This window comes from Anomalospiza imberbis, chromosome 22 (genome assembly GCF_031753505.1).
Source record: "Anomalospiza imberbis isolate Cuckoo-Finch-1a 21T00152 chromosome 22, ASM3175350v1, whole genome shotgun sequence".
NCBI classification, from domain to species: domain Eukaryota; kingdom Metazoa; phylum Chordata; class Aves; order Passeriformes; family Viduidae; genus Anomalospiza; species Anomalospiza imberbis.
The window spans coordinates 4464920-4492335 of NC_089702.1; the positions used below are offsets into that span (position 1 = coordinate 4464920).

The window sequence follows — 27416 nt, forward strand, 5'->3', positions numbered from 1 at the left end:
CAGCTCCAGCTTCATCCCAATCAAAATTTGGGCTTGGGTCAGCTCAGGATGATGTGGAGGGGCTTTCCCGCAGCTTCAGAATGGTTCCTGGGTGCAGTGTGGGCAACATGAGAGAAGACTGGCAATGTATTGAGGTGCTGGAGCGTGTCCAAAGAAGAAAACAGAGATGGGGAAGGATCCGGAGCACAATAAGTGGCTGAGGGAGTTGGGAGCGGCTCAGATGGGAGAAAAGGAGGCTCAGGAGGGACCTTCTGGCTCTGCACAACTTCCTGGTAGGAGGGGGCAGCCAGATGGAGATCGGGCTCTGCTCCCAGGGAGTAAGGCACTAGAGGAAAAAGCCTCAAGTTGCTCTAGGGGAGAGAAAATTTCTTCACTGAAAGGGTTGTTCAGCCCTGGCATGGGCTGCTGAGGGCAGTTGTGGAGCCCCCATCCCTGGAGAGATTTAAAGGATTTAAAGATGTGGCACTTGGAGACATGGTTAGTGAAGGGCTTGGCAGTGCTGGTGGAACAGTTGGATTCAGTGATATTAAAGTCTTTTCGAACCTAGATGAGTCTGTGATTATACGTTGTCCTCCCTGAGCCTGTGCCTTGCAGCCCACCTTGGCATTCCCGATTGCTCCAGATGCTGTTTGCCTCCTCCCCCACTGACACTCCACGCTGTGTTGAGAGCTCTGGCCGGAGGTTTCTGAACACACCTGAAGCAAACATTGCCGTGCTGTACTCCTCCACAAATAGTTTGTGCCAGCAGGGAGACTTCTTAGTCTGCTCTCAGCTGGGCAACCTGTGCAGACCAGGGATGTGTCAGCTGGGATGAACGGGAACGTTCAGGAAATTCACATCACTCTCACATTCACTGAACATTCTAGAGGCAGGGAACCTCATGCTGGGAGGTTTGGAGTTTGCCTCCAGGAGAAAAGCACTGCAGCAGCAATTCATCCCAGCTGCTGGCAGGAGCATCCCGCAGGTAGCTGCAGCTCCTCGGAGGAGCAGAGCTGATACAGATAATCTCTGCACTCTCCAGAGCCAGAGCCATGGCTGTGCCATGGCAACAGGAGTTGTCTTCATGCCATGAAGAGGAGTGTTCACTTAAAACTGCTGTTCAGCTCTCATACCCATATCCATATGCCGTGTGGAGCAATACTGACCCGTTGGTATGGCAGCACCATTTCCTCATCCAAGAAAACGTCAAGTCCTCCTCTCCTTGGCTTGCAGTTGGCAGTAGTGTATCCCACAACGTTGTATTTATATTGGGTAAAGTTCAGGATGAAATACTGCTGGAAATTGTGTACTTTTGGGTAAAGGGGAGGGGAGTGAAGAAGGGAAAATACATGCTTTTTTAGGAGAACTGAGCTGAATTAATTCCTCATGGTGACCTGCTGAAACAGCAAAATGGTCTTCATCTGTGACTCACACAGGCTGGAATGAGGTTGGATTAAGTAAAAAAAAAAAAAAAAAAAGCAGTTAAAAATATGATGTTTCAGATGAGGGAAGTCAGATCTACCATGCTACTCAGATGTTTGCCAGGAAAGCCCGCAGAGGTAGGTGTGAAAAAGTTTGCAGCTTGGTGTGAATCAACTCATTTGCCACAGTTCCCATCAGTGTATTTGAAGTTGCCACAGAGGGTGGGATCTGTGGTGGGAGAAACGTTAATAAAGGAATTAATAATTATGTACAGAGCTTGAAAACAAGCTGTCATTGCTGAGCAGAGGGTTTGTGGTAAACAGTGCTAAACAGCAGAGAGCTCTGAAGTGAACTGCTGCTCGTTCTTTCAGGTGCCTCCATTTCTCTGATGGACAAAGAGGGCTTGACAGCCCTCAGCTGGGCCTGCCTGAAGGGCCACCTGCCCGTGGTGCGTTCCCTCGTGGAGAACGGAGCTGCCACGGACCACGCGGACAAGAACGGCCGCACGCCGCTGGACCTGGCGGCGTTCTACGGCGATGCTGAGGTGGTGAGTGGCCTGTGGCACAGCCAGAGAAAATGGGCAGTTGGTGTAAAAGCCATAAAATCGTACAGTTCTGCTTGAAGCAGCAATAAACACGTGTAGTCCTGGGCCTCTGTATGGGAAGGCGCTTCCGCAGAAGCTGATCAGAGAATCCCAGAATGGTTTGAGTTGGAAGGGAACTTAAGGACCATCTTGTTCCACCCTGTTCCATGGGCAGGGACACCTTCCACTATCCCAGGTTGCTCCAAGCCCTGTCCAAGCTGGCCTTGAGCACTTCAAGGGATGGGGAAGCCACAATTTCTCTGGGCAGCCTGTGCCAGGGCCTCACTACTACTGCAGGGAAGGATTTCTTCCTAATATCCAGTCAAAACCTCCATTTTTTTTCAATTTAAAGCCATTTCCTCTTTTTCTGTCATTCCAAAGTCCCTCTCCAACCTTTTTAGAGCCCCTTTAGGCACTGGAAGGGGCTCTAAGGTATTCCTGGAGCCTTGCCTTTTCCAGGCTGAACAATCCCAATTCTCCCAGCCTCCTTAACAGAGGTTCTCTAGCCTTTGGAGCATCTCCATGGCCTTCTCTGGACTTGTTCCAGCAGGTTGATGTCCTTCCTGTGCTTGGGACCCCAGAGCTGGATACAGCCCTCCAGTCTCACCAGAGACCAGAATGGAGTAAAGGGACAGAATCCCCTCCCTCGACCTGCTTCCCACACAATGTACCCTCAGACGCTGTGGAGGTGCTTTTAGCCCAGGCAGTGGAGGAGAGCAAGCTTCTGCTGATCCTACACCCCCAGCAGAGTGTGGGGGTCTCAGCCAAGAGCAGAACTGACTATTGGGCTCTCATTGCAGGTTCAGTTCCTGGTGGACCATGGGGCCATGATCGAGCACGTTGACTACAGTGGGATGCGGCCCCTCGACAGAGCAGTGGGCTGCCGCAACACCTCGGTTGTCGTCACCCTCCTGAAGAAAGGAGCAAAGATAGGTAGGAACAGGGGGACACTGCCATCAGCTCTGTGCTCAGTCAGGACTCAAACAGTGGGGCTGGCATCCTAAAAAACACAAGTATAACCCAGAGGCAGCCTCAGCCCCAGCCGCTGCTTCACACTCCGAAAGCAGACGGCGAGCCAGAACTTCTTGGTTCTCTTTAGTAAAATGGGAACTTCCTTTGTTTTCCTGTGGTATTACTTAGCAAAAGTTAATCAATAAACAACTGTTTCTTTGGCAAGGTCTTTCCTCTGGTAATGCTTTTTCTATCTTTACTAGTCTGAGTTGCCAAGTGTACTCTGTCCATGCCTTGCTGTGAGCTGCTGCGTTCACTTGCTCTGTGTATGCTTCCAGACCTCAGTGTACCTGCACTGCGCCACACAGCTGCTCGCGTTACGTTTTCCTGTGAAAAGGGATTTTGCTGGTGCATTGGCTTCCTCGCTGCCTGCCTCTCACAGCTGCTTTTTTCCCTTCTTTTTTTTTTTTTTTTCACCTTCATCCATTTTTTTCTCCCCTCTCTCCTACAACTTCTTGTTTTCTCCTTTCTTTGAAGGTTGTCAGACGTTACCGAGTCGCCCACGAGGTATATCTCATTGCTGTCAGCATCAGCTTCGATCTGATAGCTTTGTTAGCCTTGCTTTCTCCTGTTTGATTTAGTCTGCATGCGTCCCCAACACCTCTAATCTTTTAATTTACCTCACCTTCAAATAATTTTTTTAATGACTGTTGCAGAGAATAACTTGAACTCAAAAACTAACCTCCTTCCCCCAAAACGTACTGAATCTACTTATAGAATATTGTTGACTTACTCTTCACCCACACTAATGAGCTGTCCTCAAATTTTTGCCACCCCTTCCCTCCCAGTGTTAGTCCTTGAGATACGAGCTGGCTCTGCAGGGTGGCCCCTGTGCAGAGCCAGTGCCCCCAGCCCAGTGACGCCTTCGGCACCAGCAGCACTTACATACGACCTTTCCTTTGTAATTTTTCCTGCCTTAATGGATTTTCTACTCTAGTCTTTCACATCTTGTGAAGCTGGAAATCACAATCCACTTAACCACAAACCACCCATCCACAGTCAAACTGCAGATTCCCTAGTACACTTCCATAGATTTTAGTTTAGGAATGCTTTTATGTAACCACTCTGGTTTTTCCTTTAAATACAGTTTGTTTCCCCCATCTCAGCCTGTCCCATATTCAGCACTGCCCTCTTGTGGAAACTGCTCCATCCTTTCCCAGACCACTGGCATTAGCCTTATGACTGCAAAGGAGAACCATTGCAAGGGGGATGACATTAATTTAGGTGTCAGAGGAATTGTCAGCCCAGTCCTTTGGAGCACTCTGCCCTTTGACCATGCCAAGTTGTTCTCTCCAGCAGAAATTCCCACCCTAGGGTATTTTTTTCCACCCAGCTTCCTACCACCCTTGCATTGTATGAGTTCTTTACCCATCATGCATCCTGTACACTACAGGTCCAGCAACTTGGGCAATGGCAACCTCCAAACCAGACATCATGATCATCCTGTTGAGCAAGCTGATGGAGGAGGGAGACATGTTTTATAAGGTGAGAAGGGTGGGTTTGGAACATGGAGCAGATGCAACTTGCAGCATCTCTTGGTGTGAGGTTGTGGCCATGTTAGGTCAGTGGCTGGTCCTCCTCAGCCTAAATGGATCTGTGATCCTCATGCTGCTGCCTTAACTCATGGCAAGTAAAAGCTCCCACTCACAACATTCCTTGTGTTCTAAACTGATTTTGGTTAGTGGGGTTGGAGAAGAGGGGATTGATTGCCCAAATCTGTAACAAAGCTGAAGCAAAGCCAAGTTGCTCTGGATTAGAGCCAGCACTTCATTTCCTCTTTGAAAACAGCAGGACCTAAGTGTTTGTTGGGAGTGCTGCTGCCGTTGCATCAGGTCTGGCAGCCTTGTCATTACCTACTGGGCTCACTGTTGGGGATCAAGGCAACAGAATAGAATATCCCAGAAAAACTCCTGGAATAAACTTCTTGCAATGAGAGCGGATTGTCAGGACACAGCTGGCTTTGTCATGTCTTTAGCCCATGGGAGACATTCCACCGTTACAGTTAGGTTGTCTTTTTTTGCTCTCTGTTTGTTTTAAGCCCATCTTTAAAACCTGGAGATTTGCACACACATAGAAACTGTGCAAGTACAACAATGATTCACTGTGAGGCGCTAAGGGTGAAGCAGGAAATACACAAATCTGGCATTGTAGTAGGAGTTATCTGCCAGAGATACATGATACAGCTGAGAAACCTGAGTCTACACGTTTTTAAAACTCACTGTTTGTAGCTGCAAAATTTATGTCTGGGTGCTGAGGAACTGTGTGTGTCCTAGATCCCATCCTGCCCTCTTTCTCTCACCCTGCCTGTTGGCTGCCCCCCTTCAGGATGCACATCATCCCATCCCAAAATTAGTTGCCCAAAATAGCAGACATGAGTCACCTTTGAAGGTGACTGTTGCATACCAGTAATTATAAAAGGAACCCATTTAACAGACTTAGATGTAGAGTTTCAAACATCTGAAGTCCAGGGAGGTGGATCTCACCCTGTTTGTCCAAGTTCGGAGCCACAGCAGTGCCATGACATTTGTCTTTGCTATTGCAGAGGCTTCTCTGAGCCCCAGAGCTCCACCCCAAGTCCCACAATTTGTGTCCTTACCCTCCTGGATGTGTATAAACTTTGGGTGAAGGGTGTTTTCCAGGAATGGGTAACTGATCACCCAGCTCAAAAGACCATCCAGCCAAGAACCAGATGGAGTTGTATCGAGTTAACACCATTTCTCCACCTTTCCTGCTGTAGCGTGACAGCTCTGTATGAAGTGGGAGATCTCAACTTGTGCAAGGCATCTGCCTTTCCAGCTCAGATGTTCCCTTGATCAAATGTTCTGCCCTTCTTTTCTAGGGAAAGAGCTAAGTAGTGAAGTTGTGCTTCCTTAGCCACCTAAAACATTGGTTGGGCTGGTGAGTGAATTCTCTGCAGGGAGGTACACTCAACCCAAGGATGAGTTTTGACATGTTTTCCTTCTAATAGAAAGGTAAAGTGAAAGAGGCTGCCCAGCGCTACCAGTATGCTCTGAAAAAATTCCCCAGAGAAGGGTTTGGAGAAGACCTGAAAACCTTCCGTGAGCTGAAGGTGTCGCTGCTTCTCAACCTCTCCCGGTGTCGAAGGAAAATGAATGTAAGTGTCACCTCTTTCCATGGCACAACCCCACAGCTTTGTGCCTCTGCAGAGACATGTCCTCCCCTAATCGTGCTTTGGCCTCTCAGATCTCTCCTCTCTGTAACCTGGTTGTCCTTCACAGAGCACTGACATTTTCTAATTCCAAAGCAGTAGGGATTTAGTATGTGTTTCAGATGATTAAAAATTCATTGCTGTGTTTATAGCTCTTTGAATTTTTTATTACTCCCTTTTGATGATGATGTTCACATCGTCATATGGGGGTGGAGGCATTTTCCAGATTTCTGGGGCAGCAGTGAGGAGGAGCCAGGAGATATGCTCCTTTGAATACTAATTAATTTCAAATGAATGAGCATATGCTTAGGGGGTTAGCACTTCCTCAGGGCAGTGACTCATCCAGAAACACCTCCACAAGACTCCATCTCGGCCCAGAACTTCCAGATCCCTGTCACTCTCCCCACTGCAATCTGGCAGCATCCAGCAACCAGCTCGTGCAGATGCCTGTTCTGCCACCTTTCCCTGACCTGGAGTGCAGGGGCTTTAACTTCCACAAACTAAAGTCCCCATAAACTCAGTGACATAGCTGAGGTCATGAGCCAGCAAAGGTTACACTGGAGGGGAAGGAGCTTTTGGGACACCTTCATTTCTTTTTCTGTGAGGAAGAAAGATGGAAAACAAGGGGAGTAAAACCTTAATGCTGGAGAACAAACACAGTTTGGAGAAAAAGTGTGAACCTTCTCTTTAAATCAGCCAATTCACAGCTAATCAACTCCAGCTCTTTTCCTGTGCTTTGAGGACAAGATTTTTGGTTTATCATTAACTGGGGAATGCCAGGTTTTGTGATAGAAAATTTTAGAGGGTTGTAATTGCTCCTGCAGTTTTTGCACCTGTAGATGAGACCATAAAGATGCCTGTCTCATGACTGCATTCCCATTTCGGTTTGTTGGACAGTAACTCCTCAGAAACTGCTACTGCAGGAACAAACAGAAGTCTAAGGTTCCCCAGGCAGGGCATGCCCATAGCAAGAGTTGGCATCACAAGTTTTTGAACAAATCAGGAGCAGCACTCTTCAGTCCTTTCTCCCAGAGCTGCTCAGGTCATAGCCCAATGCAGCAATCCAAAGCAGTGTTTGGCTGTGAAATGGAATCCTCCTCACTAGGAGTTCTCCTTCACAAGTGCTGAGCTTAGCAAGACATGAAGCATTCAGAACAAGGCAAGGGAGGGTGGTGACAGGGTCTGAACCAGAGCTGATAATCTGGTCTCATGGCGCTGCCCCTGGAAAGCACCCAGAGCAGTCCCATGCCACACTGTCACCCTCTCCCTGCTCCCAGACTATCCTCCCAGGTGAGCTGTCACGGGGAAGTGAGGAGCAGTGGGATTGATAGGAGACCTTTGCCAGGCAAGTCCTGTTTGCAGCTAATGGACCCCTGTCCTTCACAGGCAATTTTCTTTAGCCCCTTGAAGAATGTCAGTGTGTTCAGGGAAGCAGAAGGGCATGGGAAAGGTTTCCTACTGCTTTCATCTGTGGAAAAAAAAATCGTTCATGAGATAACATTCCAGCCTCTGCAAGGCCAGATGTTTCCTCAAGACTGTAGATTGTTGGAGAGGGATTTACATGCACATGTTGGGGACACAGCGAGGCTTGCTGGCCTTTGTGGGTGATGACAGCAACTTGGGTTAACAACACCTGAGTCTTTGGAAATGCCGTCATAGCTCCCTGTCAGTAAATGATGTTGAATCCATGTAAAATATTCCAAAGCCATCAAGCTTTCCGTGCGATATGAAAGTCCATACTAAGTTTGTTTTCTTCCATGCTGTATGTATTTTTATTTCTAAATTTATTCAGTTACTTACCTGCACACCTATTCAAATGACAGGATTTTGGAATGGCAGAGGAATTTGCCACTAAAGCACTGGAGCTGAAACCGAAGTCTTATGAAGCTTACTATGCAAGAGCAAGGGCCAAACGCAGCAGCAGGTGAGGAGGGACAGAGAGAAGGGTGTGAGGGGCCAGTCTCTGCGAGCCTGTCACGTCAGGTGTGGGCACCCACCCTGCAAAGCCAGGCAGTGCCCCCGTGGGAAGAAATGGCCAAGGAATGTTCATTAGTGAGATCACAAATGTCCTGAACTCCAAAGTAATGCCCTCCCTCATTTGGTGATTTATGAGTCCAAATGTTTTGAGAGGTTTGTCTTAGCGGAACTTTGTCTGGACATCTTACAACACCGGAGACCTGTGCACCAAAGTGGGGTGTTCTTTTTCAAAGTACACTTCAGTTTGACCACAACTTGAACTCAAAGCAGAATATGACTCATGGCTTGTGTTATACAAGAGGGAAGGCTCATTCATCACAGTGGTCTCCTGTAGCCTTAAAATCTGTACATCTCTGTCCTGCAGCCCTTTCTGCCCAGAAGATGCTGCTGACCAGCTGGGCAGTGGCTGCAGGCAGGCACTGGCCAGGGAGCCTCCAGCCAGAACTTGTGCCCAGGGCACTGCAACCAGCTCCTGGAGAGCTGCAGCGCAGGGATCTCCCTTGTTCACCTACCTCCCTGAAGGCTAAAAGATGTGAGATGAGATCCATTTGTCATTCCTAATGATCAGCAGGGCTGCTTGAGAGTCCTGTTCTCAAGGACTGGGCACCCTGCCACTGCATCTCTGTTTAATTGGCAGCCAGAATGTCTCACATGGCAGCGCAGGTATGTGAGCCCCTCTGCAAACATCCCAGCTCAGCAAACACCACCAGTGTGTGACATTCCATGCTGGAGGCAAGTGTGGAACTGGGCCCCTGGCCCAGCTGGTCCAGGTCCACCAGGTCCTGATGTGGAAGGTGAAGCCATAACCTTCTGTTCCACAGAGGAGCCCTGCAAGCTGGGCTGCACACACGCCTAATGCCTTTCCTTTAATGGTTTCCTCTCCATTGTTCCCAAAACATTAAGAGGAACTTTAAGACCCATGTTCCCTTTCAGATGATACCCACCTCCCTCATACCAGTGTCCTTTTCTCCCCGGGTCTCTCCAGCAGAAATTGTCACCACTTTGGCTTTACTTCTTCCTGTCCCAGTCTATGCCTAGCAGCACCCCTAGGGTCACACAGCTGGTAGAAGAGGAGGCCTTCCCTTGCTCCTGATCTTCAATGGCTTGTACAGAAGATTAAGCCGGTGTTGGGAGGTGCTGGGGGGGATCACAGATGGGGAGCTTTTCCCCAGATGGTGGGTTTCCCCACATCACAGTCATGTTCAAACGCATCGTTTCACTCCAGAGTGAACAGTGTCCCTGTAAGTGACAACCCCCTTCCCAAACCCCCACCTCCCTGTTACACCTCTTAGGCTGGCCTTTCCCTCACAAAGGCTTCCCTGGGCTCACAGCCTCTGGCACATTGCTCGATTGCTTCATTCCAAAGAAGTTAGCCAAATCCACTGCAAAATTGGAGGGACAAGCCTTGCCCAGAGCGCTGACCTGTGGGAGCCCCTGAGCTCTGGAGCCAGGCCTGACGCTGTGTGGTCTTGACATCTGGCAGGAGTTAAATATTCACTGGCATAAGTGGTTGTAGCTCTGTCGGAGCTTGTTTACAGCAGCTGGTGAGCTGGGCTTGCAGTGATCAATGCGTTGGTGTCCCTTGTGCTAAAACAGAGGTGAAGCTCATGGTGATGCTAGGGGGGGTAATTAATTAGCCCCTAATGTAACCTGCAGAGGCAGGCGTGTTTGCTAGTCTGGGTTGTGCCATCTAAGGACTGTGTTCCCTTCTTCTCCAGAATTTTCCCTCTGTTTGGATAATGTAAGGCCCATAAGACAGCGTGTGAGAGGTGCAGCAAGCAGTAGCAATCACAGCTCTCTCCCTCAGTAACGTGCACAAGCCACTTTATTCCCCTGGAATCTCTGAGAACAGCTCCATCCAAATCCAAAGTACTTTCAGTTCTCATTTCTGTTCCTTTGTCAAGCAGGCAGTTTTCAGCAGCCCTGGAGGACCTGAACGAGGCCATCAAGCTGTGCCCTAACAACCGTGAGATCCAGCGGCTGCTGATGCGAGTGGAGGAGGAGTGCAGGCAGGTGCAGCAGCAGCAGCAGCAGCAACAGCAGCAGCAGCAGCAGCAGCAACAGCAGCAGCAGCAGCAGCAGCAGCAGCCATCACCTCCACTCCCAGTGGAGCCAGAACCCGAAGCCCAGCATGAAGAGCTGTATTCTGTGCAAGATATCTTTGAGGAGGAGTACCTCGAGCAGGATGTAGAAAATATTTCCATTGGCTTACAGACAGAGTCCAGGCCAAACCAAGGGCTGCCCATCATCCAGAGCCCACCTCCATCTCCAGCTCACAGGGACTCAGCCTATATTTCCGGCTCACCTCTTGGCTCTCATCAGGTCTTTGATTTCAGGTCCAACAGCTCTGTGGGTTCACCGACCAGGCAGGGGTACCAGTCCACGTCTCCTGCTCTGTCTCCGACGCACCAAAACTCACATTACCGACCCAGTCCTCCACACACATCCCCAGCTCACCAGGGCTCCACTTACCGCTTCAGCCCCCCTCCCGTGGGAAGCCAGGGGAAGGAGTACCAGAGCCCGCCGCCGTCTCCCCTTCGCAGAGGCCCCCAGTACCGCGCCAGTCCCCCCGCAGAGAGCGTGAGCGTCTATCGGTCGCAGTCCGGCTCCCCGGTCCGCTACCAGCAGGAGCCCAGCGGGGTCTCCCAGCTGCCCGGCAGACCCAAGTCTCCGCTGTCCAAGATGACGCAGAGATCCTTCCAGATGCCCCAGCTCCCCGTGGCCGTGCCACAGCCAGGGCTGAGGCTGCAGCCAGCCAAGGCGCAGATCGTGAGGAGCAATCAGCCCAGCTCTGCCGTCCATTCCAGTACTGTCATCCCAACTGGTGCGTACAGCCAGGTTGCCCACTCGATGGCCAGCAAGTACCAGTCATCGTCAGGGGACATGGGGGTCAGCCAGAGCCGGCTGGTCTACCAGGGCTCCATTGGGGGCATCGTGGGTGACAGCAGGCCCGTGCAGCACGTGCAGGCAAGTCTCAGCGCTGGAGCCATCTGTCAGCACGGAGGGCTGGCCAAAGAAGACCTTCCACAGAGACCATCCTCAGCTTACAGAGGGGGGATGAGATACAGCCAGACGCCTCAGATTGGGCGAAGCCAGTCCGCCTCCTACTATCCAGTGTGCCATTCCAAACTTGACCTGGAGCGTTCTCCCCTCCCTGCCAACCAGCTGGGCTCTCCAGATGTGTCTCACCTCATAAGAAGGCCCATCACAGTCAATCCCAGCGAAATCAAGCCTCACCCACCGACTCCAAGGCCTCTACTCCACTCTCAGAGCGTTGGCCTCCGCTTCTCCCCTTCCAGCAATAGCATCTCCTCCACCTCCAACCTGACTCCCAACTTTCGCCCCTCTGCTTCGATTCAGCAAATGGAGATTCCCCTCAAGCCAGCCTATGACAGATCGTGCGATGAGCTGTCTCCAGTCTCGCCCACGCAGGGGGCCTACCCCAGTGAGCCAGCCCGTTCCCGGACCACGCCGTTCATGGGAATCATAGATAAAACTGCTCGGACTCAGCAGTACCCCCATCTCCATCAGCAGAACCGGACCTGGGCTGTGTCGTCAGTGGACACTGTCATTAGTCCTACATCTCCTGGCAATCTGCCCCAGCCAGAATCCTTTAGCCCACCCTCTTCAATCAGCAACATTGCCTTTTATAACAAAACCAACAATGCACAGAATGGCCATTTGCTAGAGGAAGACTATTACAGCCCCCATGGGATGCTGGCCAATGGGTCCCGGGGAGACCTCCTGGAGAGAGTCACCCAAGCCTCCTCGTACCCCGACGTCAAGGTGGCAAGGACGCTGCCCGTGGCGCAGGCCTACCAGGATAACCTGTACAGGCAGCTCTCCAGGGACTCCAGGCAAGGGCAGACGTCCCCAATCAAACCAAAGAGACCATTTGTGGAGTCTAATGTGTAAAAGACACTTGTTGGAGTGAGACCCTCATGTTTTCAGCACACACTTCCAAGCTTGATTTCCATGCATACTATTATAATTATTATTATTACTATTATTATTTTCATTTCTCTTTGATAGCTACATGATCAAGTTTCTCCGGTACTTTATGTGGTGGTCAGACAGCCATGCACGTGCTCCAGCCCTTTTGTTCCCCAGCTGACTGTGAAGCCAACATCAGCCGAGCCAGTATCATTTGCCCAATTCCAGGAAAGTTCCAACCAGGATATCCTAGTCCATGGTGTGGGGTGGTCCAGAGATATCCCTACGCAGCAGGAGGTAACCAGCTCTTTTTCAAGCAACAATTGCCTTGGATCTAAGTTGGTTTCTTTTGTCTCAGTGATCTCTTACTCAACTCTGATGGGAATTCCTAGGGAATTCCACAGGAGCCTTTCCCAAGACTGCATCCACAGGTCCCCGTGCCAGCCAGGTTGTTTGGCTCTTTGCTCCAAAGAGCAGATTACCCTCAGTGATGTGATTTAACACCAGTAGCTATGCACAGCACCCACAATACCCATTCTGATTCTGCTGGTTTACAGCGCTTTCCTTCCTTATTTAACTTGTCACTGGCCAGAATGGGTGGGGATCACACAGCACTTTGCCTCTTCCCAAGTACCTACCAGGTGCCCTCACACTGATTTCTTTGCTCTGGGGCATTTTACAAGCATTGAGGGTGTAAGGTTGGCCCTTTGTTACGTGTTTTAATCAGCCAAGGGAATTGGCCAGGAACCTCCTGTGCATGAGCTGGGGTGGCACTAACTTCTTCACACTGTTGGCAGACTTCACCTCACCCACAGCATTTGCATGGGGCAAGTCAGTGTTGGGGACTTCGTCCAGGGGGGATTTGTCACTTGCAAGGAAGAGCAAAAATCTCACTTAGGAAATGGTATCCCGAGAGGAAAATTGCAATTCTTGAATTTTTTTTTTACATTTTTTTTTTATGATGAGGATGTAGAACATGGTATGATGGTCCCAGAAGAGGCAGGGTCCTTCTGCAGTCCCAGCCCTGCAGCATCCCTTCCCTCTGGCTCAGTCCTGCCAGGGAGCAGGGGCTGTAGCAAGGGCTATGCTCCTCTAAGATCCTCTTCCCAAAATCCTGGAAAGGGACACCGTGTTCCATATCTGTACATGGTAGAGACCATGTGCTGCTTTTTGAAAAGCTGTAGTTCAGAGAGACCTATTTATAATTTATTTATGTTATCTATTTCAGGACATTTTCCAGTTCAGGTTGGTTTGTTTTTTTTTTTCTTATTATTTTCAGTTTTGTAATCAAATGCAAGTCACATCAAGACAACGTGAAAAGCAGGGGCCGGTTCCAAAATCCTTTCTATTGGATTTTCAAAAATTTTTCAATTATTTGCTGAAAATTTCTTTTGAGGTGGGGGGAAGAACTTCCTCTACCGATTCCTTTATTCCTGGTGAGTTTGTAATCTGCCTTTTCTGTTCTGAGGGTGAAGGTGTGGGATGACGGGAGGGAGAGCGATAACGCTGTAGCTTGTTTTAAAGCAAACTAGTGCCTGTTGCCCAATGCCAAACCTCACTCAGATCAACTCCTGGGAGCAATTCAGTGCTGAGCAGGGCAGCAATACCTCCAAAGGGCTACTGCGAATCGATTGCAAGACTTCTTGAACCAAATCATGGGCTCCAACCTCCGCTGGTGTGAGTGAGCATATCCCAGCAACACATCACTGCAGCTGCACCCTTTCTCACCAGCTCAGGACAGGGTCTTAAAGCAAACCCTGGCTTTGTTGGGGCATTTTTTTTTTCCCTCTGTGTGGCTCAGCACATCTCGTTGCTGTTTCATTGCCTAACTTGCTCAGAGCAAGCTGGGACATGCACACCTTGGGCCAGGGGAGGCTTGTGTCTCATAGACACATGGAGAGCATTTGGAAGTGGGGGTTCCTCTATGAGTTTTGGCAATTTTGGGGTGCCCCAGGGACCATTTGGTCTTTGCCAAAGCCAGTATTTTGATTGAGGTTGGTGTTTTCCTTGAGATACAACCTAGTGCTGACTCTGTTTTATCCCAGGAGTCTGTAAGATGGGGGGCTGTCTGGGACCCCTTCAATGGGGTGGGTACCCCATGGGGACACCCAGCTCCGTGCATGGTTTCTCTCCTTGAAAATGGGCTGTGATGGTTTTCTTTCTTCCTCTCATTTCTGAAAGAACATGCTCTGTATTGTAAGGAATAACTGATTTCTCCTCCGCATCCCACATGCCCGTAGCTGGGACACGTATCCTGGGTCTGGAGCAGCATCAGTCACTTTGCTTAGTGCCTCCCATCCTCCAGCTTTCTGCCTGAGTGAGTGGCTTCTTACCTATAGTTGCTTCTTTGAAAGGAAAAAATAACCCAGTTCAGCCCCATCCCTGTTCCATCTGGCCGCTGGTGCTCTCCCCTGCCACGGCGGCAGGGTGGTCCAGGGGCAGTGACAGGAGCTTTGCTTTCACTGCTCACTGCCTTGTGCTCCCAGTCCTGTCCTTCAGATCATCCCCTCACAGCACTCCCGTGTGTAACTTTCCAGTTCCTGAAGATGTTTCAAGGGAAAAAGAAAACAGCTCACGCTTTTAACACAACCACAAAGCTGAAGAAGGCCTGAAACACTGCAGCATGCAGGTTTTTTCACGATTCCACGTGTTACATTTTCCACAGGATTCTTGCACTAATGGGTTTCCATCTGTTCTCTCTGTAAATGGGTGCACTTTACTGTTTGAATTTGTTACTATGATAAATACTGGATATTTAAGCGTGAGTAGTGTCTTCATTAGAAAAATAGCAAAGCAGCTCATGTCTCTTAGTGTATTTTTCAAAAAAAAAAAAAGAAGAGAAAAGAAACAAAGCAATGAATCATAACATTTATAGCACAAGAACTGACTCCTGTATATAAGCATCAACAGATTGAGTAATTTTTGAATACAAAATTATTTGCAGTGGTTTTAAAGCACTTCCCTGGCAATTCTGCTTAGGAAAAGTTGAGGCAGGATGGCTGCTGTGGTCACCAGGTGGGTAAGAAGCACATTTCTTCCTGGAAAAGCTGTTCTTGCTCAGTCCCCTATGTCTTCAAAGTCATAATTTGGTCTTTGCATGAGGAGGAGCAGGGGTCATGCTGTGTTGTGCTGGCATGGCCCCATTGTGCCTGGGGGAGCACAAGGTCAGGTCTCACCCTGAGGGCCCTTCATCCTCTGCCCTCAGATCTGGGTCTGACAAGATCAGGCCACACTGTGGGATCACACTCAGTTTCAGACAGCTGTCTTGTACGTCTGTGCTATGTATTTAATTACTTTTTGAGTAATTAGGATGCAGGTCAGTGCTGCCAGCTGGTGCCTTCATGCCATCCTGACTGCAGCGGTACCACTGGCAAGCCCCATCTTCTAGCAAGCAGGATTTTGGGTCCGCCAAGTAAAGCAGGTTCTTGATGAGATTGAAACTCCACAGTTTTCATTCTTGGGGTACATGCTGAAGGCAGTGCCAGAAGTGATGCTGAAGCTGACCCCTTTCTTTAGCCAGCCTTCCCACCAGGTGTCTCTCATCCTCGCCTGTGGCTGCTCTGAGACCCAGGTGTGCCACTGCAGAGCTGGAATCTTCTCTCCCAGCATCAGGTGTGGGTGTCTGCCCCATCCCCCAGTGGGGGTTCATTGGCTCTTGCTTTTCTCCCAGGTCAGGAGGATGCTGTGGTCCCAGGGGAGTGGACACCCACATGGTGGAGGGCTCTGGCAGAGTCCCACCAGCCAGGCTGGGAGTGGCATCAGAGGGCTTGAGTGGGCATTACAGTGCTTAGGAAAAGGAGGGTTTTACAAAGACAGATCCTTTGAAGGAGGTACAGCCTGAGCTGCCTTCTCTGTGTCACTGTTTGGGAGGACTGTGATGATTCCAACAATCTGAGACGTGTGTCTGTCCATCTGTCTGTCTGCTGTGGCACCAGTGCCCAGCTCAGTCTGTCTAAGCACTGAACTTTTTGGTTATTTTTCTTTAACCTGGCTGTGAAGAAAACCGGTGGCTGGTGTGGACGTGGCTGGTGTGAACGTGTGAGCGTGCGTATGCCAAACACCGGAGTCGTGCTGGGATTAGGTCTGGAACCAGGGTGGGTAGCAAACTGGGAGCTGGTTCCGTCTCCTTTACAAAAGTTGCTGTATATTCAGGGTTACCCAGGAGAAGTCTAGCTAAAACCGAAGTGCCAGCTCTGCCTTATCTAGAGAACCAAGCAAGCCAGCGTGCCTGCTCGTCCTCCGCTTTCCTCGCCTGCGGGGGTCCGTAGCGCGCTGCCGCGAGCTCCTCGCTGGTTGCACGTTGCTGTACTCTTGGGAATTCAAGGTCACTCTTCTACTGGTTTGTCAGCATTTACCCAAGGGCTTAGGGAAAGAGCTGCTGTACCTGCTGGGACCTCTGCAAATCAAAGCCTTCACCCCATGCCGGCTGCACTTTGCAGGCTGGTGGAGGGTGTGTTGGACACAAAGCACAATGGTTGAAAGTGAATCTGCGTTTTTTTCAGCTTTATGTGAATAATTGCTGGATTTTCGTTCAATCAAACTCTTTTTTCTAGTATAAACCACTAAGGGCTCAATTCTTTAGCAAGATGCATTCGTGTCCAACTCTTGACTCTACAGCTGGATCTCACCAAACTGGTACAGACCGACCCAAGAGGTCACAGCAAGCGCGGCCATCACGGGGAAAGCCAACAGACCCCCAGCCCACCAGCCGTGTCCTTCCTCCTGCTCGCTTTTAGCTGTCACGGTACTGGGGAGTCAGCAGCCGGGTCCCATCTGATGGGATCACATCCTGTGGTTGTGAAAACAGAGAGCTGCTTTGCTAAAAGACTTCGTCCCTTTGGGTGACGCTGTCCAGGGACGGCGGTGGGGAGGCAAGTCAGGGTCGGAATGGGTAGGTGGGAAGGTCTCGTGCCCATAGAGCTGGGTCCCCACAGGTCTGCCTTGCTGTGCACTGCTCAGCCAGCCACTGAGAGCAGCACTGCGTGCTACATAAAGTCCTTTGTGTTGCTACACTGATAATCCAGAGACTCGTGTGGACTCTGCCAGTACTGCCGGGCTCATCCCTGTCCAGCCTTTTCTTTGCCATAGTGTTGCATTCAGCGTTCCATCTCCTTTCTGTCTTCACATCCGAGAGGATCTGAGTTGGGTACAAACACGTCCACTACACCTGCCTTGTGCTTTGTACAACTCCCTGGTTGCCATCCTCTGAGACACTTGCTGGGAAGATCTTTAAGACACTTAAATTTTCCTTTAGCTTTTCTATAATTCAGATGTAAAGGACTTTCTCTCTGTACAGTATATTATCCAATGCATGTTCTGTTCTCTCTGATATATTGAACACCACACAGTTGTGATATTGTGCAGTGGGAAGAGCAGCCCCTGCCAACAGCAGAGGCCTTCGCCTCTCATCTCTAAGGAAAGAAGAAAACATATTTTTTCCTTTGCTGTATTTGCTTGAGCAGAGTTTTCTTGTCTGTACATGTGAGCTGTGAGATAGATGTGAAAAGTTCAAAAGAATGCATTTCCCCCCCCCAATGTATACAGATTGTAATCTGTACAATGAAAACTGTATGTATGAAAAAATGTACCTATTTATAAATGGTTAACACTTGGAAACGGTGTCTGGGCTGCTGTTTTTCCCACGCTGGGGTCAGTGAAGGAGTGTCCTGATGCTTCTTGGTGTGGAAATAATGGTGTGAGAGTTGGGTCTCACAGTCACTGCCACCATGGGGTTGGGGACAGAGACCTGGGAACCACCAGGAGTGGGAGGTGACAGAGGCAGCGCTACTGCTGCCACCAGGAAAAGGCATATAATAATAGAGTGGATAATAATTAATAACACCCAGTGCATGGCCAGACCCTGGAGATGTCCCCATGGGGTCCCTCCCCAGCCCCCCAGGCAGTTCCTCTCCCAGCTGCCCTCTGCGTGTGGGAACTCGAGGATACCCCAAAATTGTGATCTGGGGGGGCAGAGTCAGGAGGAGGACAGGGTTAGTTGCAAACATTTATTAGGTCAGGAGCATCCACCGAGCAAACACATCATGCGTGGGGAGAAAACACTTCAGACACGAAGCTGCTGAACCTGCACAGGCACAGGGTCACTCCAAACCCCCCGGGACCCCTTTAGGGGAGCGTCCCCCCACGTGGCCTTGCTGGAGGGTGAGGGGCTGCCAGTGAGTGGGACATCCTGGTGGTGGCAAACATCCCCTCTGCCCATCAGCACAGAGAACAGCCTGTGGGCTTTGGCCGCCCACAGTGCAGAAATCTCTGCTCCCACTCCGTCCCCAGAGCAGGGAAGAGGAAGAGCCCAGAGATCCCTTTCCTTCGTGCCCCTGCCAGCCCCTGCCCTGCCCACAGCACTGCCATTCCCACAGGGCTGGGACGAGTTCGGGGGTCACCAGGGCCTGGACTGGGCAGAGCTTAGGATGATTAAGGCCAAGCCAAGCCGAGTCCAGCGGGCAGCATTGCACCAAGCATGTCCTTCTCCAGCTGTCCTCGTCACCCTGGGCTGGGCGGAGATGCAAACCACCAGGGACAGGGTGCACAGGAACATTTCAGACATCACAAGGAGCCCATGCTGGAGACCAGGAGCTGCGGATGTCACTGGCTGCCACCACCAGGGCTCTCACCCTCTGTCAGGGTCTTGAAGTCCATGGACAGGGCCAGCTCCTCTGCCAGTGGTGGGCGCTTCCACTCCTCCCGTGTCAGCACGTAGCCCACCACCAGCCCAAAGGCCACCAGCAGCACCCCCAGGGTGTTGGCCAGGATGCCCTCAGGCACAAAGTGGCTGTAGGAATCACTGAAGGGATAGAGAAGGATGCTCAAGCCTTAAGGGATGGGTGACCTATCCCTATCCTGGCTGGGACCCCCTCCTCATCCCCATCTTCATCCTTCAGGCACACACCATGGGAAAGGATCCTTCCCCAAATGAGAGCAAGAGAGGGGTGTTGGTGCTTTGCTCACTTTTGGGAGAGACACTTGGTGACAGCAGATTAAACTGGTGGCACAGCCTGAACTGGGGCTATAGGCAGCCCAGTACCCTCCCTGCTGGAGGGAAGTGGCTCCTGGGGTGCCCCATAGCCCCTGTCTCCACAGTGCTGGGGCTGGGGGTCATCACTGTGTCCTCCAGCTGCAAGAGCAGAGGTCTCGGGGACATGAGTCCCTGAGTGGTCCTGCAAACACCTGGATGCGGGGAAGTGGCACTGGGCATTTTATCCACATTCCCAAAGAAAGCTGTTGTAGGATCCAGCCCCTTGTTAAACTTCGTCTGGTAAGTGACTCAGCAGCAGCAGAAATAAAGACCTTGAGGGGAGATTTAAGAGCCACAGGGACAGGGGCATCCCTCTGCTGGAGGTCTGGGGGCCACCCCCTCACCCCAGTTCGGTCACTCACCTGATTTTGAAGAGGAGCATCTCAGTAATTCCCAACAAGCAGGAAGTGATGGAGAGGATGAAGAGGGCGATGCCAAAGAAGATGTGCTGGGGCTTGTACCACCCTCTCAGCGAGAAGGAGGCACCGGGGAACAGAAAGAAACCACAGCCCAGGAACCACTGTGGGGACATGGGGATGTCACGGGAGTCCCTTCCCTCCCGGGGGGGCCAGGGGCTTCCCACCCCTTACCTGCAGGAGGTAGAGCACGAAGGTGGCCATGCCACACCAGGAGTGCAGGCTGTACATGTCAGGGATGCCCTTAGCCCGGTGTGACTCGAAGACGGCGATGATGCCTGCGGAGAAGAGCCCGTCACCAGCAGGGCTGCATCCAGCCCAGCCCAGCCCTCCCATGGCAGCCCAGCACTCACCCACGAGGGCGATGACCAGGGCCAGGCCATGGAGCAACGCGTGCAGTGTCTTGGTGGAGCGCTTGGCTTCGTGCCTGAACACCCGGTACACCAGGAGAGCTGCGCAGAGAGGGTACCTGAGCACCCGCAGGGACCACCCAGCATTGCCCAGGGATGCTGGCGCTCCTTCCCTGTGTCTTTTGTCACCACTTTGTCCCCTTCATTCCCTGCCTGACCACAGCTCCAGGCTTTGGAGGCTGCAGCTGGGACAGGGCACGTGTCCCACCGTTCTGCTCACCGTCACCTTGGAGGAACACCATGCCCAGCACCATGCAGAGCGGGTGGGCGTTGAACTGGAGGGGGCTGTGCCAGGCCACGCCGCCCCGGTAGCGGCCCAGCCAGGCACCTGTGGTGGCCAGGAGCGTCAGGCCCAGCAGCTGCGACACGGCCACGTACACCGAGAGCCCGGCGGGGCTGGGGGGCGGCGGGGCGCCGTCCATGGCAGCCTGCAGGGACAGAGAGGAGGGGGCAGCGAAGCCGCAGTGGCCCCAGGCGACAGCAGGTCCCTGCTGGCCGAACTTGGGGTAAGGTCCTGCCCCGAGCAGCGTCCGGCACCTCTGCTCCACCCTCACCTGCCACGGAGCCGGACGCTTCCTGCTCTCGCTGCGTCACCCACAGCCGGAGGTGGCTCCCAGCCGCCGCGGCACACCCAGCCCCGTGCTCCTGCACCTCCTGCCTGCTCCTGGGCTCCTGTCCGATCCTCCTGTCCCTGCCTGCCTGCTCCTGTCCTTCTTCCCAACCCTCCTGCCCCTGCCTATGCGCTGCCAGCCCCGCTCCGGCTGCCCCAGCCCTCCTGCAACAACCGCCCCTCCATCCATCCCCCTCCATCCTTGTCCTTCTGTCCCTGCCTCCGTCCTTTTCATCCCTATCCCTCCAACGCTGTCCCTCCATCCCCATCCCTCTCACTCCATGCCCATCCCATGTCCCACATCCACCCCCTTCCCAGCCCACCCACTCCGAGACCCCCACAACAACCCCCAAACCCTGAGAGGAAGGAAGTGCAAGGGTAAGCAAAGGACCCCCTCCATGATAAAAGCAATAGCCCTTGGGGACATGGGGCTGAGTGAACATCTGTGCTGCTGGGGGGCACAAACACATGGTGTCACCCAAGAACAGCTACACCAGAGACCCTTCCCATGGCCCCCACAACTCACCTGCGCTACGCTCTGTGCTGGGCTATCCCTCAATGGATCGGCGCCACCTCCACCACTGTCACAGCCACTTGTCCTCTTCCCTGGCACCTAGAGCCAGCAGGTCCTAGTCCCCAGGTCCAATGTCCCCCCTCTGTCCCAGCCCCTCTGCACTGCCTCTGGGGAGGAGCCCCCTGCCAGCTGTGGCAGACGGAGCCACGATGCTGCCAGGACTGGGGGAGCGTGGAGAGGGGAAACGCATTAAGGCCACGCACACACTTTATTCCCAGCCACCTTTATTGGATCAGCCAGATAAGTGGGTTAAGGGAATTGGTTTATCCCATTAAGTTGCACTGCCAAGGCCGCCTGTGTCCAGCCTCACTGCCTGGGGCCATGGGGCACTCTGTGGGATGGGCAGGGGGACCAGGCTGGGGGGGGACAGTGAGAGGCACCGGCTCCCCCCATATCACAAGAGCCTCCCCCAAACTCTCATCACACCGAGGGGCTGCTGGCACATCTGGGGGTTGCAGATGGGGACCCATGTAGCCCTGTTCTGTCCTCCCACCAGATGCAAACATCTGGCCCTGCTGGCAGTCACACAGGGCAAACAGTCCCCAGCAGCACTGAGGATGGAGGGACAGGCCATGAGCACCCCCAAGCACAGGGCCTGACAGCGGGACACGGGGCGTGCCTGTGGGAGCGGGATATTCTGAGTTGCCCACTAGCCACCACTGAGTGCTGGGAAAACTGGAGGTGACTGGACCCCTTCCAGGACCTGCCTGTTCCCCTCCCAACCTCTGTCTCCCCTGCACCTCCAAGCACATCCACAGTTCCCCCTTCACAGGGGGCTCCTTATCCAGTGCTCCTTACTTTCGGTGGGGTGTTTTCTCCGCTTAATCTGGTTAACCCGGGCGGGGAGGATGCACATCCCACAGCCCCGCAGCCCCTCACTGTGGCCTCTGGCTGGGACTCTCCAAAATGCCAGGGGGGGGTCTCAGGGACTGTGTCTGCTCTCGATGGGGGCTATACGCTCATGCAGGGGAGGGGATTCTCTCCAGTTCGTAGCTGAGAAAGGCCTGAGTGACATACTGGGGGGGTTGAAGGCAGATACCCACATAGCTCCCGTGTCCCCCAGCCCTACCTGTGGGTGCCGGGTGGTGCTGCCTGTGCCAGCGGTGACAGTGTCTGAGCAGGGACAGGGCCTCCGCGTTGGCACGGCAACGCAGCGATGACAAAGCGAGGGGGAGCTGCACCCCCAGCATGGCTGCAGAGGGAGGGCGTCAGGAGCGGGGGCAGGGGGGCTGCAGAAGTGAGAGGGGGATCACCACCAGGCGGGCTCTGCGTATTCTGGGGACAGACCCCAAGGAGGTGAGTCCCCAACAGTGTGTGTGACACTCCCCACCCCCCAGCTGTTCCAGGCACCCACTGAGCCCCCGCACGCTGTGAGAGCCCAGCCCCGAACAGGCCAGGATGCACCAGGGGCAGCCCAAGGATCGTTGCCTGCACACCGCCAAGGACAGTCCCCCGCACAGGGGCTCGGTCACAGTTTAATTCGTGTTTGGGCTTTGCATGGGTCAGGCTCATGCCTGCACCCACCAGCAGCCCTGCAGTGACGTCCTGGGAAGCAGAACCCCTTGGCTGGGCTGGTGGGTCGGGGAATGGCAGAGGGGTGACAGCACCCCCCGACCTCCATCTGCCCCGCCGCACCCTTCCAGCATCCTGCACCCCCTGCGGAAAATCCCCGAGGGAGAAAAATCCCGGAGGCAGCATATGAGGGGAAATAAGGCGAACTGGGGGAAGAGGAGGGGTGTTCCCATCGCAGCTTCTCCTGGCCGAGTGCGGGTAGGGCCCCCGGGGGTGCAGCGCTGCGCACCGGGGCGAGCAGCACCCCCGGACCACCTCCCCCCGCGCTGTGTCTGTGTGTCTGTCCCTGTGTCTGTCCCTGTGTCTGTCCCTGTGTGTGACACCACTAGATGTCACCAGGAGCCCGCGGCGCGCAGCGCCCTGGGGAGGGAGGGACCGCCCAGAGGATCTGGAGCATCCTCGGCCCTGGATCACCCGGAGGAGACAGACACCAGGCACGGACCGGGTAGGAACGGCAGCAGCCTTAAAGCTGGACCCCCAGAGGGACCCGGGGCACCCTCAGAGCCAGAGCACCCTGGGGAACCAGCGCACCCTTACTCATGATGGGGTTTGCAGCACCCTCTGCCCTCGAGCACCCATGGGAGCTTGGAGCATCCTGGGACTTGGAGTGCCTGGTGGGGTCTGGGGCTCCCGTGGTGCAGAAGATCAGGTGTAACAGCCTCTATTGGGGTGCAGGGCTGGTCCCCCAGCCCTTCTCTTGGGCACCCGAGTCTGCTGTCACCCACACAGAAACCCTGAGTAAAGGCACCTGAAGTCCCAGCTGAGCCCCCCCATTCCCTTCTCCCTGCCCAGCAGGGACTTGTGCTGTGGGGCACAAACCCCCGGAGGTGGGGACCCACCCTCGCCGCCACGGCATGATTCAGCAGATCTGAAACCTCACTGCAGCCCCAGAGCCTGATGGAGAGCTGACACAGCAGCAGCAAAGTCCGGCCCCGCTCAGCCCGGGGCAGAGTCCCAGAGCCACCACCCGAGCAGAGGGAGGGGAGGGACGAGATGTGGGTATGGCGCTGCCAGAGCAGTCACTGTCACCACCCGGCCTGCACTGGGGCTTTATCACTGCTTGGAAAATGGTTTACCAGAGTCCTCTGCTAAAGCCATAAAAGCCGCCATAAACTGAAAACCTTCAGCCATCGGGCTCTGCCGTGGCTGGGATGGGCTGGCCAGGGCTGGGCAGAGCAGAGGGAGGACTCCCCGCACAACAGCCTAGCCGAGACCCTTGGAAAATCCACAAAGGGGATGAGATTTGGGGATTCATCCTTTAGGATACTTGGCAAGACACCAAGCTTCGCCCTGATGAGAGCAACACTGTGTAACCCAATACCAAATAGGTTTAGAAATGTTTATAAACATGTGTCCAGCTGAACTATCTCAACTTGCAGCAGACAAGGAAAGAGAACAGCCCTTAAGCCTTCAGGATTAAATGGAGGTGGATCTTGTCCCATCCCTTGTCCCAGCAGGAACAGTGGCAGTGTTTGCTGAGGGGCCATGGTGGCAGCCAGTCCAGGGACTAATGAGCCTCTTCCCTGCTGAGTTCCTCTTACCAGGGAGCAGCAGCCATTTATAATGAGCTCTTTAATTAAAGGCATTGCCAGGGGCATAATGGCTTTATTAAATCTGCTTGAGCTTTCCCCAGGCTGGAGGTAATGAAATCCTTGTGGCACTGCTGGCATGGGCATGTGTCAGTTAGGGACCAGAACCTGTGCTGGCTGTCCTGGCATGGTCTTGCAGGTTGAGGGGATGCTTGAGACCTCTTGGGCTGCTCAGGGCTGCCCAAGGCCTCCCAGGGATGCTCAAGGCTTCTCAGGGCTGCTGAGGAATGTTCAGGGATGCTCAAGGCTGCTCAGGGATGCTTGGGGGATGTTCAGGGATGCTTAGAGGTGCTCCAGCATGCTCAGGTGTGCTTGGGACTGCCGCAGCTTCCTTCAGATCCGTGAGTTGAAGTGGCTCTAGAGATGCTGCTCCAGCTCCCCAGCTATTGGCTGAGCCTGGAACCCGTTCCAGGTTTGTCCTGGGCTGTCAAGAAACCAGGGATCAATAAGAGCATCATCAACTGATCATTCAAGGAAAAACCAGCAGTTCTCGTCCTTGCCCAACTGTGCCTCCCACCTTGGCATGGGCATCTTCCCCCTCTCTGCTACAGATTATTAAATTGCCATTTTGATGATCTAACTTCTTTTGGTTGGTTTCTTTCTTCTCCTTCCTAAATCAAATTCCTATTGCTAAGAAATGCTAATTTGCAAGATGCCTCCCCTGAGGATTTCAATTCAAGAACCCAGCTGCCTTGGAGGAGCCGAGGTGCAGCCTGAAACAATCTCAGCTGCTGCTGTTCCATGTGAAACCCCAAACCTGGGGCTAAATTAACCATTTTTCACTAAATATAAGAGAAAAGATAACAGTCATGTTGGAAGGTTCAGTGGCTGCCAAGAGGGTGGCTGAGGAGTGGCTTGGGAGTAAGCACTGGGTAACATCAAAAGGGTTGATCTCCGGTTCCCTGGGATGCTGTGAGTGCTGAAAAACAGGTAATTCCCAGCTGGGACAAAGCTTCCTCAAGAACCTGGATCCTTCCCAGGCTGCAAATCAGCTGGAAAAGACTCTGGTTCTCTTCCTGGCAGCAATTAAGCCACCCTGTCCTCCTCCTCGCCAGGAACACAACTTTGCTGCGTGGGGCGGGTGATACAATCAGCCCAGCGCAGCCCTTGCAGACACTTCATCTCCTTCAGGAGAGGCTGAAGGCGAGTTTATGGCCATTTTTTAATAGCAGCTTGGATAAACAGCGTCGATAACCCGTGCTGGGCTCCCAGAGGATGATTAATGCTCCTGGAACAGTCACGCTTGCTCGCCTCAGGGCTGGGATTGTTTTCATTTATTAAAGAGCCGGGGGAAGGGAATAATGGACTTTGCCGTGTTTTATTGGGTTGATAGGTGCAGAGGGGAACATGTTGGCCTCTTTGCTCACCCTGTATCATGCCCAGCTCTGGCTGAGTGGCAAAGGTGGGGGATGGAGTGATGAAGGATGAGAGATTAATGATGAAGGACAAAGAATGAAGGATGAGCGATGAAAGATGAGAAATTAAGGTGGAGGAAGGAGGGATAAAAGAGGACAGATGAAGGATGAAGGACAAAGAACTAGCAATGATTTCTCACCAGGTTTTTACTTCTTGCCCTGTGATGTTCCTGACTGTGTACCTGGCACTGTGCACATGTAGCTGGGGGCTCCCCAGGGGCTGGACTACTGGGGTCTTACATTTATTTAGGAAACATGGGAATCATTTAGGAGCCCTGAGTCCACCAGTGCCCTCAGCATGCTGCATATTCAGGGCCTCGCAGTGTCACAGCACATCCTCGGGGCTCTCTTTGCAATGGACACATCCCTGGGCTGCTGGCACTGCTCCCAGTGTGGGAATGAGGCCGAGGAGATCTGATGGTGAAAGCCACATGTGTGTCCCCTTCCCACTGACCTGCAGCCCCACCGAGCCGCCCAGCTGGGGAAAACACACGGTCCCTCTCGGGCTGCCCCGTGCAGCCAGCCTGGATCACATGCGTCCCCACACCTGCGCCAGGTCCAGTCTTGGCAGAACAATAAACCCTTGTCCTAGGGCAGGTATGTGCTAGAAGGAGTTTTTATGGGGTGGGGTGGAAATTGTGACGATAAGGAGCTTTCTGCTGCGTTCCACTGAGTGTGCACGTTGAGTGATAAAGCAACACTTGCTGTCATGGGGCCAGGGTGAGCTCCCCCACAGCTCATTGTCCCCCATCCCCACTCAGAGGGGACACACCAGGCTTTCAACACACCTTAAATCCAGGGAAAAGCTGGAAACAGCCTCACAGCGATGCCACAACTGCTCAGCAGAGACCTTTTGCAATCAGACAGCAGGAGCAATGACTTCTGTGTCCTCTTGGCATTACAGTCCCCAAATCCAGGTGACATGAAGGGGCTCCACGAGCCTCAACATTCACTGGAATAGCTGAAAATTATCTTAGCAATCAGAGGTCTGAAATAAATGGTAAAAAGCCTGATTGCTTTGGGCTTTTTTTTTTTTTTTTTTTTTTTTTTTTTGGAAGGCTGAGAAAAATAAAAGCTATTTGTTTAGATGAAAAATTTGGACTGGAGGGGTGCTTTTTCCCCACTCCCTCACGACAGCATCACCACAGCTGGGAAAGCAGCTTAGCGAATTATACACTATTATAATTGATTGAATTCATCAGTAAATAAAGCAGCTGCCTTTAAACTCAGGGTCTGGAGAGGGAGGAAAAATTCTCAGTGCAGTGGTTTGTACCAACAGGTGCAGGAGTTGTCATGCCCGTGAAACCACAGCCACCAGGAAAAGTGACACACAGCATTGCACTCTGGACTAAAAAAAGCTCCTTTTGGGTCTAAATAAGGAAGGAATGATTTCTCTGCAAAAGGGAATCCTTTCTCGCACCTCCAGAAGCTCCTTGGTTCTTTAGAGAGATGGATCAGACAGAAGTTATGAAGCAACCTTGAACCCTTTAAGAAATGGTGGGATGGAGAAGCCAAAAATGTGGTTTATAATAAAAGAAGGGGGAAATAAGCTTGAGCACCCCCAGCCAGAGGCCTTAGGGCTGGGATATACCAACATAAATCACCAAATCTTTCCAGACAGCACCAGGGCATCCCCAAATTCCTGCTCCACCACACCTGCTTACCACCTCCCATCACACCACCATCACGGACACCTTGTAGCCCCCCTAAGAAACATTTCCTTTCA

At 52.6% G+C, this 27416-nt stretch overlaps 2 protein-coding genes across 11 annotated transcripts in view; one reads left to right on the forward strand and one right to left on the reverse strand.

Annotated features, from left to right (window-relative positions):
* TANC2 (tetratricopeptide repeat, ankyrin repeat and coiled-coil containing 2) overlaps nucleotides 1–17690 on the forward strand; it is a 136366-nt gene extending 118676 nt beyond the window's left edge. For 7 of the 9 annotated variants that reach the window (XM_068211811.1, XM_068211813.1, XM_068211818.1 and 4 more), the window contains 7 exons: nucleotides 1773–1948; nucleotides 2785–2917; nucleotides 3473–3502; nucleotides 4389–4480; nucleotides 5964–6110; nucleotides 7988–8088; nucleotides 10049–17690. In XM_068211811.1, coding sequence (XP_068067912.1) covers nucleotides 1773–1948; nucleotides 2785–2917; nucleotides 3473–3502; nucleotides 4389–4480; nucleotides 5964–6110; nucleotides 7988–8088; nucleotides 10049–12056 — 2687 coding nt within the window. In that variant the 3' untranslated portion in view covers nucleotides 12057–17690. The remainder of the gene's footprint in view (nucleotides 1–1772; nucleotides 1949–2784; nucleotides 2918–3472; nucleotides 3503–4388; nucleotides 4481–5963; nucleotides 6111–7987; nucleotides 8089–10048) is intronic. The other 2 variants (XM_068211810.1, XM_068211817.1) reach the window with 1 other exon arrangement.
* Nucleotides 17691–18065: 375 nt separating this feature from the next.
* On the reverse strand, nucleotides 18066–21663 carry CYB561 (cytochrome b561). 2 transcript variants are annotated; one of them, XM_068211993.1, is made up of 6 exons: nucleotides 21067–21663; nucleotides 20151–20358; nucleotides 19874–19972; nucleotides 19695–19798; nucleotides 19467–19624; nucleotides 18066–18873 (listed from the first exon to the last, which is right to left on the reverse strand). In XM_068211993.1, the coding sequence occupies exons 2-6, from the start codon at nucleotides 20350–20352 to the stop codon at nucleotides 18675–18677; spliced, it is 762 nt and encodes a 253-aa protein (XP_068068094.1). In that variant the 5' UTR covers nucleotides 20353–20358; nucleotides 21067–21663; the 3' UTR covers nucleotides 18066–18674. The 2 variants fall into 2 exon arrangements, with proteins under 2 accessions (XP_068068094.1, XP_068068095.1); XM_068211994.1 differs by lacking the exon at nucleotides 21067–21663 and adding an exon at nucleotides 20485–20658.
* Between the last annotated feature and the right edge of the window lie 5753 nt (nucleotides 21664–27416).

What these genes read in the sequence shown, in the direction of transcription:
- CYB561 (XM_068211993.1), bottom strand. Translation starts at nt 20,352, where the DNA reads ATGGACGGCGCCCCGCCGCCCCCCAGCCCCGCCGGGCTCTCGGTGTAC. An exon ending in TCGTGCTCTACCTCCTGCAG is followed by an intron (nt 19,625 to 19,694) that starts GTAAGGGGTGGG and finishes ATGTCCCCACAG; the next exon opens with TGGTTCCTGGGCTGTGGTTT. An exon ending in ATGCTCCTCTTCAAAATCAG is followed by an intron (nt 18,874 to 19,466) that starts GTGAGTGACCGA and finishes CTATCCCTTCAG; the next exon opens with TGATTCCTACAGCCACTTTG.